Source organism: Petromyzon marinus, chromosome 48 (genome assembly GCF_048934315.1).
Source record: "Petromyzon marinus isolate PM22_M1 ecotype Great Lakes invasive population chromosome 48, UKy_Petmar_22M1.pri1.0, whole genome shotgun sequence".
Taxonomy (NCBI): domain Eukaryota; kingdom Metazoa; phylum Chordata; class Hyperoartia; order Petromyzontiformes; family Petromyzontidae; genus Petromyzon; species Petromyzon marinus.
The window spans coordinates 8,237,876-8,253,315 of NC_133714.1; the positions used below are offsets into that span (position 1 = coordinate 8,237,876).

A 15,440-nucleotide genomic window follows, 5' to 3' on the forward strand; every position below is an offset into this window, starting at 1 on the left:
GTCCGGCCACCTTTGTCTCCCAGTGCTGATGTTTCTACACTGTAAGAAATAATTATTTTAAGGCTGAGTCGTCCTAGGGCAGGCCCATGACCAGTTCAGATATTTCTCAATGTTGTTGGTCGTGAGCGGGAATTGAACATGTGTCGCTGGGTTCGTAGCGCTGCACGCTAACCGCTCCCCACCATCTCCACCACCTTCATTACCTACACCGCTGCCACTACCTCCTCCACCACTACTACCTCCACCATTATGAGCAACTTCTTCACCACCTCCACTATCTTTCCTACCACCATCACCAACGTTTCAACCACGGTATCAAGACCTCTGACACCACAAACACCTCCTTCAACACCCCATTCTCCACAACCTTCACCATCACCTCCACCACCTTAATAATAATAATGCAATTTATAATGCGCGAAAATTTGCGGGACATAATGGCCGCAAACTCAGAGGCGTGGAGCCAAGCTCAGAGTCACTCGAAAGCGTAGTTGTAGAGGTGAGTTTCATAAGTGTCTCTTGAAGGAGACGTTTGAGGCGATGCTGCGAATGTGCAGAGGAATGGGGTTCCAGACTGTTGGGGCAGCCGCCGAGAAGCGGCGCACAGACGTGGCCGTCCTGCATCTTGGTATCGAGAGGAGGTGGTGAGTCTCTCACTGCGAAGGCATCAGCCGTGTGCCGTGCTGCGAGTCGTCAATAGTGAAGAGAGGCACGGGGAGGCAGGCAGATGTGAAGGCGCGGTGGCAGAGGCAGGCGATCTTGTACGTGGCCCTGCTGGCGATGGGTAGCCAGTGGAGGGCACGGAGGGAGAGGCGAGCGAGTCGAGACGGGGATGAGTGCGGCCAATGACGACGCGTGCCAGGTCGTTTTGTAGTCTTTGAAGTTTTTTGAGGTTGCCAAAGGATGACCGGACTGGGACGGCGTTGCAATAGCCGAGGCGAGACCCAACTATGCAACACGCCAATGTGTTGGCAGTTTCAGTGGTAATGAGAGAACGTAGGTGTCTGAGAACCTTCAGGTGAAAGTTACATGAACTGATGATGAGATTGGTTTGGCGGTGAAAGGATAAAGTTGAATCTAGGATGACACCGAGGTAACTGCGGTGATCTGTGAACCTGATGCTGTGACCAAAGATGTGTTTGTGTGTTGGGAGCGTGGATGAGTTGAGACGTTGCCTGCTACCTAACGTGATGGCCACTGACTTTGACGGATTAAGGGCAAGGTTGTGTACGGAGAACCACTGTCGCAGGGCAGTGGTGCATTCCGAGAGCCTCTCAAATCCAGACGCATTGGGATAATTGATGGCGGTGAACGGAACAGTGTCGTCTGCATATGAGTGGTGCTTGACACCCCACCACCACTAATATCTGAACCACAAACCTCCTTCACCACCATAATATAAAGACTCGGAGGCGGGAGCAGGGATCCACAGACGAGTGGGAAAGAAGTCACGCAGTGAGCCAGCGCCAACAATTGCCCAAGCTCTCTATGAAGGTGTTATCAGTCAACGAATGAGCGTTTTTATATAGGACAAAAAAAACTGGAGCACCGGGAGAAAACCCACGTGTGCGAGGGAGAATCACTCTATCCCGTACAGATGGTATATGTGGGGTCCACATTTAAGCCTTCTCCTGGCGAGCCACGATACGGATCCTCGATCCCCACAGGGATTTCCACAACATCTGCGCGTGCTCCACCAACCCTCACATCCACAGTGCTCGATTAGATGTCACGTGCATGGCCACCACCATCATCATCTCCACGACCTTCTTCACCATCTACATCACCACCACTACTTCCAATACCACCTCCATCACCCGCTCTGCAACCTTCTCCACCAACGTCACCACCAACATCTCGATCACCATCCAACACCTCCCCCACTACCTTTTACACCTCAACACTATCTTCACCACCACCACCACCACGACCACCTCCATGATCATTAATACTTCCAATACTAATATCGCAAGCACCATCTCCTCCACCACCACCCCTAACATTTGAGTCACCTCCACCACTCCGCACAGCCCCGTACCGGTATCCTCGTCGTTGTTGTAGGAAAAACACTGCATTCTACCTCCACCACCATCTACACCACCACAACCATTAACATCTCAGCTACCTCCACCATCACCACCACTCTGCGTGTCCCCGTACCCGTGTTCCAGTCGTTGTTGCAGGAGGACCACTGCATGCCGCCCGTGATAGCGAAGCACAGGTAGAAGATGGCCCAGGCGAGGATGATGATGTAGTACATGTTGAGGAAGCCCACGATCACCTGGGTCGCGTATCCGATTCCTGCACGCAGTGGCACGGGGGATCGCTCGCCTCAATACAACCTCATCCACTTCTGCCTCCTCCACCACCACCTCCTCCTTCACAACTTCTGCCTCCTCCACCACCATCTCCTCTGCTACCTCCTCCACCACCTCTACCGCTACCTCCTCCTCCACCACCACCTCCACCGCTACCTCCTCCACCACCACCTCCACCGCTACCTCCTCCTCCACCACCACTTCTGCCTCCTCCTCCACCACCACCTCCTCCTCCTCCTCCACCACTTGTGTCTCCACCACCATCTCCTCCTCCTCCACCACTTCTGTCTCCTCCACCACCACTACCTCCTCCTTCTCGTCCACCACCACTTTTGCCTCCACCACATCCTCTGCTTCCACCGCTACCTCCTCCTTCTCGTCCACCACCACTTTTGCCTCCTCTGTCACCACCTCCTCCGCTTCCATCACTACCTCCTCCCTACACCACAACCTCTGCTGCCTCCACCACTACCTCCTCCTCCTCCTCCACCTCGTCTGCCACCTCCACCATGTCCTCCACCGCAGCCTCACCCTCGAAGAGAGGGCAGATCTTCCTCCAGCAGGTGATGCCGCCCTGGCTCGTGAACTGCCCCAGCGCCGTCTCCAGGAAGAAGACGGGGATCCCACATCCCACGAAGAACACCACGTAGGGAATGAGGAATGCACCTGTACGACCACACACAGAGACACGTGTGAGAGACACACACACAGAGACACGTGTAAGAGACACACACAGACACACACATAGAGAAACACACAACAACAACAACCGCCATTCGCCACTAAGTGGCGGTGACGTCACCACGACGCTTGTGCCAGGCTATGTGCACCTTGAGGCCACGTAAAGTGTCGAACGCCTGCTGGCAGGAGGTCACGGGGCAGACCCAAGTGCCACGGAGACACACACACATGTAGAGACACACACAAAGAGACACGTGTAGACACACACACAGACACATGTACAGACACACACACAGAGACACGTGTAGACACACACAGACACATGTAGAGACACACACACAGAGACACGTGTAGACACGCACACAGACACATGTACAGACACACACACAGAGACACGTGTAGACACGCACACAGACACATGTAGAGACACACACACAGAGACACGTGTAGACACACACACTCAGACACATGTACAGACACACACACAGAGACACGTGTAGACACACACACAGACACATGTAGAGACACACACACAGAGACACGTGTAGACACACACACAGACACATGTACAGACACACACACAGAGACACGTGTAGACACACACACACAGACACATGTACAGACACACACACAGACACGTGTAGACACACACACAGACACATGTAGAGACACACACACAGAGACACGTGTAGACACAGACACATGTACAGACACACACACAGACACATGTACAGACACACACACAGAGACACGTGTAGACACACACACAGACACATGTAGAGACACACACAGAGACACGTGTAGACACACACACAGACACATGTAGAGACACACACACAGAGACACGTGTAGACACAGACACATGTACAGACACACACACAGACACATGTACAGACACACACACACAGACACGTGTAGACACACACACAGACACATGTACAGACACACACACAGAGACATGTGTAGACACACACAGACACATGTAGAGACACACACAGAGACACGTGTAGACACACACACAGACACATGTACAGACACACACACAGAGACACGTGTAGACACACACACAGACACATGTACAGACACAAACACGGAGACACGTGTAGACACACACACAGACACATGTACAGACACACACACAGAGACACGTGTAGACACACACAGAGACACATGTACAGACACACACACAGAGACACGTGTAGACACACACACAGAGACACATGTAGAGACACACACACAGAGACACGTGTAGACACACACACAGACACATGTACAGACACACACACACAGAGACACGTGTAGACACACACACAGACACATGTAGAGACACACACACACAGACACGTGTAGACACACACACACAGACACATGTACAGACACACACACAGAGACACGTGTAGACACACACACAGACACATGTAGAGACACACACACAGAGACACGTGTAGACACACACACAGACACATGTACAGACACACACACAGAGACATGTGTAGACACACACACAGACACATGTAGAGACACACACAGAGACACGTGTAGACACAGACACATGTACAGACACACACACAGACACATGTACAGACACACACACAGAGACACGTGTAGACACACACACAGACACATGTAGAGACACACACAGAGACACGTGTAGACACACACACAGACACATGTAGAGACACACACACAGAGACACGTGTAGACACAGACACATGTACAGACACACACACAGACACATGTACAGACACACACACAGACACGCGTAGACACACACACAGACACATGTACAGACACACACACAGAGACATGTGTAGACACACACACAGACACATGTAGAGACACACACAGAGACACGTGTAGACACACACACAGACACATGTACAGACACACACACAGAGACACGTGTAGACACACACACAGACACATGTACAGACACAAACACGGAGACACGTGTAGACACACACACAGACACATGTACAGACACACACACAGAGACACGTGTAGACACACACAGAGACACATGTACAGACACACACACAGAGACACGTGTAGACACACACACAGAGACACATGTAGAGACACACACAGAGACACGTGTAGACACACACACAGACACATGTACAGACACACACACACAGAGACACGTGTAGACACACACACAGACACATGTAGAGACACACACACACAGACACGTGTAGACACACACACACAGACACATGTACAGACACACACACAGAGACACGTGTAGACACACACACAGACACATGTAGAGACACACACACAGAGACACGTGTAGACACACACACACACACATGTACAGACACACACACAGAAACACGTGTAGACACACACACAGACACATGTACAGACACACACACGGAGACACGTGTAGACACACACACAGACACATGTACAGACACACACAGAGACACGTGTAGACACAGACACATGTACAGACACACACACAAAGACACGTGTAGACACACACACAGACACATGTAGAGACACACACACAGAGACACGTGTAGACACACACACAGACACATGTACAGACACACACACAGAGACACGTGTAGACACACACACAGACACATGTAGAGACACACACACAGACACACGTGTAGACACACACACAGACACATGTACAGACACACACAGAGACACGTGTAGACACACACACAGACACATGTACAGACACACACACAGAGACACGTGTAGACACACACACAGACACATGTACAGACACACACACAGAGACACGTGTAGACACACACAGACACATGTACAGACACACACAGAGACACGTGTAGACACACACACAGACACATGTACAGACACACACACAGAGACACGTGTAGACACACACACAGACACATGTACAGACACACAGAGACACGTGTAGACACACACACACAGACACATGTACAGACACACACACAGAGACACGTGTAGACACACACACAGACACATGTAGAGACACACACACAGAGACACGTGTATACACACACACAGACACATGTACAGACACACACAGAGACACGTGTAGACACACACACAGACACATGTACAGACACACACAGAGACACGTGTAGACACACACACAGACACATGTACAGACACACACACAGAGACACGTGTAGACACACACACAGACACATGTAGAGACACACACACAGAGACACGTGTATACACAGACACAGACACATGTACAGACACACACACACGGAGACACGTGTAGACACACACACAGACACATGTACAGACACACACACAGAGACACGTGTAGACACACACACAGACATGCACACACACACACACAGAGACAGAAAGAACACCAAGTACGGGACGAGGAACGCGCCTGTATGGACACAGAGGGCAGCGAGAGAAACAGATATACGAAGACAAAGACAAAGATCCCCCGTATAGCCTTAACAGACTGTTGGGGCAAGTGCTGTCAGCGAGCAGTGACGCGCTTACACACGGACTCATAAAGGAGCACGACAACAAGTCACCATTGGCAGCTAAGTGACGATAGCAGGAAGTTACGGGACAGGCCCAGGTGCCATGAGTTGACTGAGATAACTGGAAGATGCACCAACCGTGATCCCCTACTGTGCTAACTCCCAGCGTTTTCGTCGCCCGTTGCTCCGCTCGTTGTTGTGAGCGTCGCCCCTTCACCCTCCAGTTCATTGGAGGGCGACTGCCTCCAACTGCCCGGTAGCAGCGTCCTTCACGGGCCTCCTCCACAGAGGCCGATCTTGACACCGCTGGTACCGGTCATCGGCAAGTCCACTCAGCTCCACATCCTCTTGTACCACATCACTCCGTCTCTTCTCTAGCCCACGCCACGCCCGTCTAGCCCTCTCTATCTGGCCAAACAGAAGCTGCTTTGGGCATGCGGTGGCTGGGCACGAGGGCTACTTGACCCAGCCAACGCAGACTTTGCCTGCCGGAGGAGCTCAGCAATGATCGGGGTACTGTGTCCCAGACCTTTAAAGGATCTGCGACCTCCTCATACTCTAATCTTGCCTGCAGGTTAAACCCAGGACGGAGCGTAGGCAGGGCCAACCTGAATGTTTCAGCCTGACACAGGTCGTCCTTTAGAGGGCTCCACGTTCCACAAGCATAGAGCAGGTCGGGGGGGAGGGGTTGACATCTATTTTGGGTGCAGCGACACACGGCCAAGGCAATTTCCACACAGCGGTTAGGCAGCCGATGAAAAGATAACAACCACTGGATTGATTCTGAGTGAGGCCCCCGCTGCCAAGCCAACTTGCCCCACCGGTGCGACATGTCGCCGCCACCGCCGCCGCCGCCGCAGCCGCAGCCGCCGCAGCGACATTGCCGGTGGGTTTGTTGTGAGCAAATGCCATTGGGGTACAGGAGAGGCTGACGGCGTTGTTCGGCTGGTTAGCTCCGTGATGCCCCTTCACAGACACCGCAGTGGCACATGAGGTGGGTGGTGGTGGTGGTGGGGGTCTCTATTGCGATGGATTTCGAGGGGAGATGATAGCCCCCCCCACCTCCCACCCCCCCCCCCCCCCCCCACAAGCAAAATCTCATTTAGCAGAAAATGATGGAGAGGAGAGATCGAGAATAGGAATGAGGCGGAGGTCCCGAGGGGGACGGACGTCCATGAGGTGCCCTGACCAATTCCCATTTGCTGGAGCCACAGAACTGAAATCTCTCCCCACGGGGAGCCTCCAGACACACATACACACACGTACACACACACACACATGTACACACGTACACACATGTACACACACACGGACACTCACGTACATACACACGCGTACAAAGAGAAATATCCCCCCCTTCCCCTGTAGCCTAAACAGACTGAAGGGGCAAGTGCCGTTAGCGAGTAGCATCAATAAAGGCCGGCACGGCACAAGATGGGATGGGATGGGTGGCCAGCATCACGCCCGGTCGTCTTTGTCTCCCTCGTGGCGATTTTTCACATCTCGCACCAGGTACACATCTGAGGCTGAGTCGACCTAGGTGAGGCCCACGACCGGCTCAGACATTAAATCACCGAAGTTGTTTGGTGAGCGGGAATCGTACTGGGGTCGCCGCTACTACACTACCGCTCCCCACGCGCACAGAGTGACACACACACACACACACGTGGGTCCACCCCCACAATCGGAGTCATCTGCAGCCCAGACACGCTCCAACTCCCACACACTTTTGTTTTAGGGCCCATTCTGTGGCTCTTTTTGTGACACGACAGGGGGAGAACGGGTTGGTGAGAGGGGATGGTGTGATGGGGATGGTGTGATGGGGATGAGTGGGGATGGTGTGATGGGGATGGGTGGGGATGGTGTGATGGGGATGATGAGAGGGGATGGTGTGATGGGGATGATGAGAGGGGATGGTGTGATGGGGATGATGAGAGGGGATGGTGTGATGGGGATGAGAGAGGATGGTGTGATGGGGGTGAGAGGGGATGGTGTGATGGGGATGAGTGGAGATGGTATGATGGGGATGATGAGAGGGGATGATGTGATGGGGATGGTGTGATGGGGATGGTGTGATGGGGATGAGTGGGGATGGTGTGATGGGGATGGTGTGATGGGGATGGTGTGATGGGGCTGATGAGAGGGGATGGTGTGATGGGGATGAGAGAGGATGGTGTGATGGGGGTGAGAGGGGATGGTGTGATGGGGATGGTGTGATGGGGATGAGTGGGGATGGTGTGATGGGGATGAGAGGGGATGGTGTGATGGGGATGGTGTGATGGGGATGATAGGGGATGGTGTGATGGGGATGAGAGGGGATGGTGTGATGGGGATGATGAGAGGGGATGATGTGATGATGGTGTGATGGGGATGAATGGGGATGATGTGATGGGGATGATGAGAGGGAATGGTGTGATGGGGATGAATGGGGATGATGTGATGGGGATGATGAGAGGGGATGGTGTGATGGGGATGAATGGGGATGATGTGATGGGGATGATGAGAGGGGATGAATGGGGATGATGTGATGGGGATGATGAGAGGGGATGGTGTGATGGGGATGAATGGGGATGATGTGATGGGGATGATGTGAGGGGATGATGAGAGGGGATGATGTGATGGGGATGAATGGGGATGATGTGATGGGGATGATGAGAGGGGATGGTGTGATGGGGATGAATGGGGATGATGTGATGGGGATGATGTGAGGGGATGATAGGGGATGGTGTGATGGGAATGAGAGGGGATGGTGTGATGGGGATGATGAGAGGGGATGATGTGATGGGGATGATGAGAGGGGATGGTGTGATGGGGATGAATGGGGATGATGTGATGGGGATGATGAGAGGGGATGATGTGATGGGGATGATGAGAGGGGATGATGTGATGGGGATGATGAGAGGGGATGATGTGATGGGGATGATGAGAGGGGATGATGAGAGGGGATGATGTGATGGGGATGATGTGATGGGGATGATGTGATGGGGATGATGTGATGGGGATGATGTGATGGGGATGATGAGAGGGGATGATGTGATGGGGATAATGAGAGGGGATGGTGTGATGGTGATGATGTGATGGGGATGATGAGAGGGGATGATGAGAGGGGATGATGTGATGGGGATGATGTGATGGGGATGATGTGATGGGGATGATGTGATGGGGATGATGTGATGGGGATGATGAGAGGGGATGATGTGATGGGGATGATGAGAGGGGATGATGTGATGGGGATGATGGCTCCCTGCTGCTCACTTCCAGTACGCCACCACCAGATGTCAATGTCTCGATATAATCTCCTTATCGAATTTTTGCTGTTAACCTAACAAAGAATGTACAGGATTTAAAATCGCGAATTTGTAAAGGACGCTAGGATATACTTCTATGAAATTCCGCACATCGCAACTCGCGGCCACGATTTCTTTTTTTTATCTGAAATAAAATATCATTACATTAGGCGATGATTTTGCAGTGATTCATATTTGCTCAATTGCTGTACTTTTCCATAGTGTAAGTTGTGTGGGTTAGATCGCGTAGATAGAAATGTGTCGTCAAACCCGCCACCACACGACGCAGCCAATTAGTTCAGGGTTGTCACGTAAACAGAACGTGGCCGATTCGTTACTAGTACAGCATTATTGTATAATGTAGTGTATTGTGTATAGCAGTGTATTGTATAGTATAGTGTATAGTGTGGTGTATAGTAGTATATTGTTTAGTGTAGTGTATCGTGTAGTGTATAGTGTAGTGTATAGTAGTGTAGTGTAGTATACTAGTACAGCACTAGTGTATAATGTAGTGTCTTGTGTATAGTGTAGTATATTGCATAGTGTAGTATAGTATAGTGTATAGTAATATAGTGTAAAGTGTAGTGTACAGTAGTATAGTGTAGTGTATAGTGTAGTGTATAGTAGTGTAATGTATAGTAGTATATTGTATAGTGTAGTGTATAGTGTAGTGTATAGTGTAGTGTATAGTGTAGTATATTGTATAGTGTAGTGTATAATGTAGTGTATAGTGTAGTGTATAGTGTAGTATATTGTATAGTGTAGTGTATAGTAGTATATTGTACAGTGTAGTGTATAGTAGTGTAGTATATAGTGTAGCATATTGTATAGTGTAGTGTATAGTAGTGTAGTATATAGTGTAGCATATTGTATAGTGTAGTGTATAGTGTCGTGTATAGTGTAGTGTATAGTGTAGTGCATATAGTAGTGTATAGTGTAGTGTATAGTGTAGTGTATATGTGTAGTGTATAGTGTAGTATACTAGTACAGCACCACACCGGTGTGTTGGAGAGCAAATCCACAACATTTACAAATCTGAGTACGACGTTTCGCCAGTAATTACAGCTAGCATCATCAGGCGGACACACTCTACCTGACACTCTCCCTGACACTCTCCCTGACACACTCTCCTTCACACTCTCCCTCACACTCTCACACTCTCCCTCACTCTCTCCCTCACACTCTCCCTGACACTCTGCCTGACACACTCTCCCTGACACACTCTCCCTCACATATCTCTCACACACTCTCCCTGACACACTCTCCCTGACACTCTCTCACGCACACTCTCCCTAACACACTCTCTCACACACACTCTCACTGACACACTCTCCCTGACACACTCTCCCTGACACACTCTCTCCCTGACACACACTCTCCCTGACACACTCTCTCCCTGACACACTCTCTCACTGACACACTCTCCCACTGACACACTCTCTCCCTGACAGACTCTCTCCCTGACACACTCTCCCTGACACACTCTCCCTGACACACTCTCCCTGACACACTCTCCCACTGACACACTCTCTCCCTGATACACTCTCCCTGACACACTCTCTCACTGACACTCTCTCACGCACACACTCACCCTGACACACTCTCTCACTGACACACTCTCCCTGACACTCTCTCTCACTGACACTCTCACTGACACATTCTCCCTGACACACTCTCCCTGACACTCTCTCTCACTGACACTCTCTCATTGACACACTCTCTCCCTGACACACTCTCCCTGACACACTCTCTCACTGACACACTCTCCCTGACACTCTCTCTCACTGACACACTCTCCCTGACACACTCTCCCTGACACTCTCTCTCACTGACACACTCTCCCTGACACACTCTCCCTGACACACTCTCACACTGACACACACTCTCCCTGACACACTCTCACACTGACACACTCTCTCACGCACACACTCTCCCTGACACACTCTCTCCCTGACACACTCTCACACTGACACACTCTCTCACTGACACACTCTCTCCCTGACACACTCTCACACTGACACACTCTCACACTGACACACTCTCTCCCTGACACACTCTCACACTGACACACTCTCTCTCTCACGCACACCTGTGGCGGGGAGCGCTCACCGCCGCCGTTCTTGTAGCACAAGTAAGGGAAGCGCCACACGTTTCCCAGGCCGATGATTTCCCCGGCCACGGACAGCACGAACTCCACTTTGTTGTTCCAGTGCCCGCGCTCCTTCAGCTTCCTCGCGGGGGGCTCCAGCGCCCCCGCATCCCCGCAGGGGTCCAGGCCGAGCTCGCCGTCCCCCCCCTGGGCGGCCCCCCCAGGAGCGACGACCACGCCGCTACCGCCCGCGGCGACGTCCCCAGATTTGCCGTTGAGGGCCGCGGGCTGGGTACCCTTTTGGGGGGCCATGGTGGGCTGTGGGGGGTGAGGGGTGGGGGGGTTGGCACAATGGGTGAGGGTGTGTGACGCAATGCAGAGGTGTGCAGGTGCGTGCGTGCGTGTGTGTTACAGGTATGTGTGTGTTACAGGTGTGTGTGTGTGTTACAGGTGTGTGTGTGTGTCACAGGTGTGTGTGTGTGTGTTACAGGTGTGTGTGTGTGTGTTACAGGTGTGTGTGTGTGTGTGTGTTACAGGTGTGTGTGTGTATTACAGGTGTGTGTGTGTTACAGGTGTGTGTGTGTATTACAGGTGTGTGTGTGTGTTACAGGTGTGTGTGTGTGTTACAGGTGTGTGTGTGTGTGTCACAGGTGTGTGTGTGTGTGTGTCACAGGTGTGTGTGTGTGTCACAGGTGTGTGTGTGTCACAGGTGTGCGTGTCACAGATGTGTGTGTGTCACAGGTGTGTGTGTCACAGGTGTGTGTGTGTGTGTCACAGGTGTGTGTCACAGGTGTGTGTGTGTCACAGGTGTGTGTGTGTCACAGGTGTGAGTGTGTCACAGGTGTGAGTGTGTGTGTTACAGGTGTGTGTGTTACAGATGTGTGTGTTACAGGTGTGTGTGTCACAGGTGTGTGTGTGTCACAGGTGTGTGTGTGTGTGTTACAGGTGTCACAGGTGTGTGTGTCACAGGTGTGTGTGTGTCACAGGTGTGTGTGTGTGTCACAGGTGTGAGTGTGTCACAGGTGTGAGTGTGTGTGTCACAGGTGTGCGTGTCACAGATGTGTGTGTGTGTGTCACAGGTTTGTGTGTGTCACAGGTGTGTGTCACAGGTGTGTGTGTGTCACAGGTGTGTGTGTCACAGGTGTGAGTGTGTCACAGGTGTGAGTGTGTTACAGGTGTGAGTGTGTGTTACAGGTGTGTGTGTGTTACAGATGGGTGTGTTACAGGTGTGTGTGTCACAGGTGTGTGTGTGTGTGTCACAGGTGTGTGTGTGTGTTACAGGTGTCACAGGTGTGTGTGTCACAGGTGTGTGTGTGTCACAGGGTGTGTGTGTGTCACAGGTGTGTGTGTGTCACAGGTGTGAGTGTGTCACAGGTGTGAGTGTGTGTGTCACAGGTGTGCGTGTCACAGATGTGTGTGTGTGTGTCACAGGTGTGTGTGTCACAGGTGTGTGTCACAGGTGTGTGTGTGTCACAGGTGTGAGTGTGTCACAGGTGTGAGTGTGTGTGTTACAGGTGTGTGTGTTACAGATGTGTGTGTTACAGGTGTGTGTGTCACAGGTGTGTGTGTGTCACAGGTGTGTGTGTGTGTGTTACAGGTGTCACAGGTGTGTGTGTCACAGGTGTGTGTGTGTCACAGGTGTGTGTGTGTGTCACAGGTGTGAGTGTGTCACAGGTGTGAGTGTGTGTGTCACAGGTGTGCGTGTCACAGATGTGTGTGTGTGTGTCACAGGTTTGTGTGTGTCACAGGTGTGTGTCACAGGTGTGTGTGTGTCACAGGTGTGTGTGTCACAGGTGTGAGTGTGTCACAGGTGTGAGTGTGTTACAGGTGTGAGTGTGTGTTACAGGTGTGTGTGTGTTACAGATGGGTGTGTTACAGGTGTGTGTGTCACAGGTGTGTGTGTGTGTGTCACAGGTGTGTGTGTGTGTTACAGGTGTCACAGGTGTGTGTGTCACAGGTGTGTGTGTGTCACAGGGTGTGTGTGTGTCACAGGTGTGTGTGTGTCACAGGTGTGAGTGTGTCACAGGTGTGAGTGTGTGTGTCACAGGTGTGCGTGTCACAGATGTGTGTGTGTGTGTCACAGGTGTGTGTGTCACAGGTGTGTGTCACAGGTGTGTGTGTGTCACAGGTGTGAGTGTGTCACAGGTGTGAGTGTGTTACAGGTGTGAGTGTGTGTTACAGGTGTGTGTGTTACAGATGTGTGTGTTACAGGTGTGTGTGTCACAGGTGTGTGTGTGTGTCACAGGTGTGTGTGTGTGTGTGTTACAGGTGTCACAGGTGTGTGTGTCACAGGTGTGTGTGTGTCACAGGTGTGTGTGTGTGTGTCACAGGTGTGCGTGTGTGTTACAGGTGTTAATGTGTCATAGATGTTAGTGTATCACAGGTACGTGCGTGTGTCACAGGTGTGACTGTGTGTCACAGGTGTGTGTGTGTCACAGGTGTGTGTGTCACAGGTGTGTGTGTCACAGGTGTGTGTGTCACAGGTGTGTGTGTGTCACAGGTATGTGTGTGTCACAGGTGTGTGTGTGTCATAGGTGTGTGTGTCACAGGTGTGTGTGTGTGTCACAGGTGTGTGTGTGTGTGTTACAGGTATGTGTGTCACAGGTGTGTGTGTCATAGGTATGTGTGTCACAGGTGTGTGTGTGTCACAGGTATGTGTGTGTCACAGGTGTGTGTGTGTCACAGGTGTGTGTGTGTGTCATAGGTGTGTGTGTCACAGGTGTGTGTGTGTGTCACAGGTGTGTGTGTCACAGGTGTGTGTGTGTCACAGGTGTGTGTATGTCACAGGTGTGTGTGTGTGTGTGTCAAAGGTGTGTGCGTGCGTGTGTGTGTGTCATAAGTGTGAGTGTATCACAGGCGTGAACCCGACAATTCCCGCTCACGGCCACCAACACCAGTGACAATTACCTGAACCGGTCACGGGGCCTCTCCTAGGTCGACTCGGCCTCAATTGAGTACCTGGCGCGGTGTGTAAACATCGCCACTGGGGAGACAAAGGCGGCCGGGCGTGGTCCTGGCCACCCACCCCGTCGTGTGCCGTGCCGGCCTTCACAGGTGCCGCTCGCTAACAGCACTCAGCTTAAATATCCAACGACCCATCAGGATTGAGCGACACGTGGAGTCGTATCGGAAAAGTCATCACACCGCGTGTGGGTTTATTTTCAGCCAGTGCCGCTGTTGCCCTGCACAGGAGAACTCATCTCACGTCAGACCCTGTCCACTCCTATAATCCGCGATTATCCGCCAGTTTACCCCTAATGCATAGCGAAGCTAAACTGCTAAAAACTAAATTTTGATTTAAATTTTGATTTAAAGCTTTCGTGACTGCAGGGATTCATATTCTTGGTTCTTTCGGTAAAGTCACCAAGTAGAAGGGAAACAATAAAATAATACAAATATAAAACAATAACATTTTCACGACGTTTCGACTGCAACACAAGCAATCATCATCAGGTGTGAAAACCACAGCAAGAAAATTTGAAAAAAGTGGCGATTTTTTTTTTACGTTAGCACCACGGAGAGCGATTTGGCAGTTTGTTCAGATGGACGAGTTCATCTAAGTTCGTGACTGCAGGGATGGACGAGTCCATCTGTGTTCGTGACT

General features: G+C 51.5%; 1 protein-coding gene across 1 annotated transcript in view; it reads right to left on the reverse strand.

Annotated features, from left to right (window-relative positions):
• LOC116952686 (sodium- and chloride-dependent GABA transporter 3-like) overlaps positions 1-15,440 on the reverse strand; it is a 132,015-nt gene that overhangs the window by 27,453 nt on the left and 89,122 nt on the right. Inside the window, exons 2-4 of the mRNA XM_032972271.2 lie at positions 11,857-12,154; positions 2,850-2,984; positions 2,161-2,301 (exon numbers count right to left, since the gene is read on the reverse strand). Coding sequence (XP_032828162.2) covers positions 2,161-2,301; positions 2,850-2,984; positions 11,857-12,148 — 568 coding nt within the window. The 5' untranslated portion in view covers positions 12,149-12,154. The remainder of the gene's footprint in view (positions 1-2,160; positions 2,302-2,849; positions 2,985-11,856; positions 12,155-15,440) is intronic.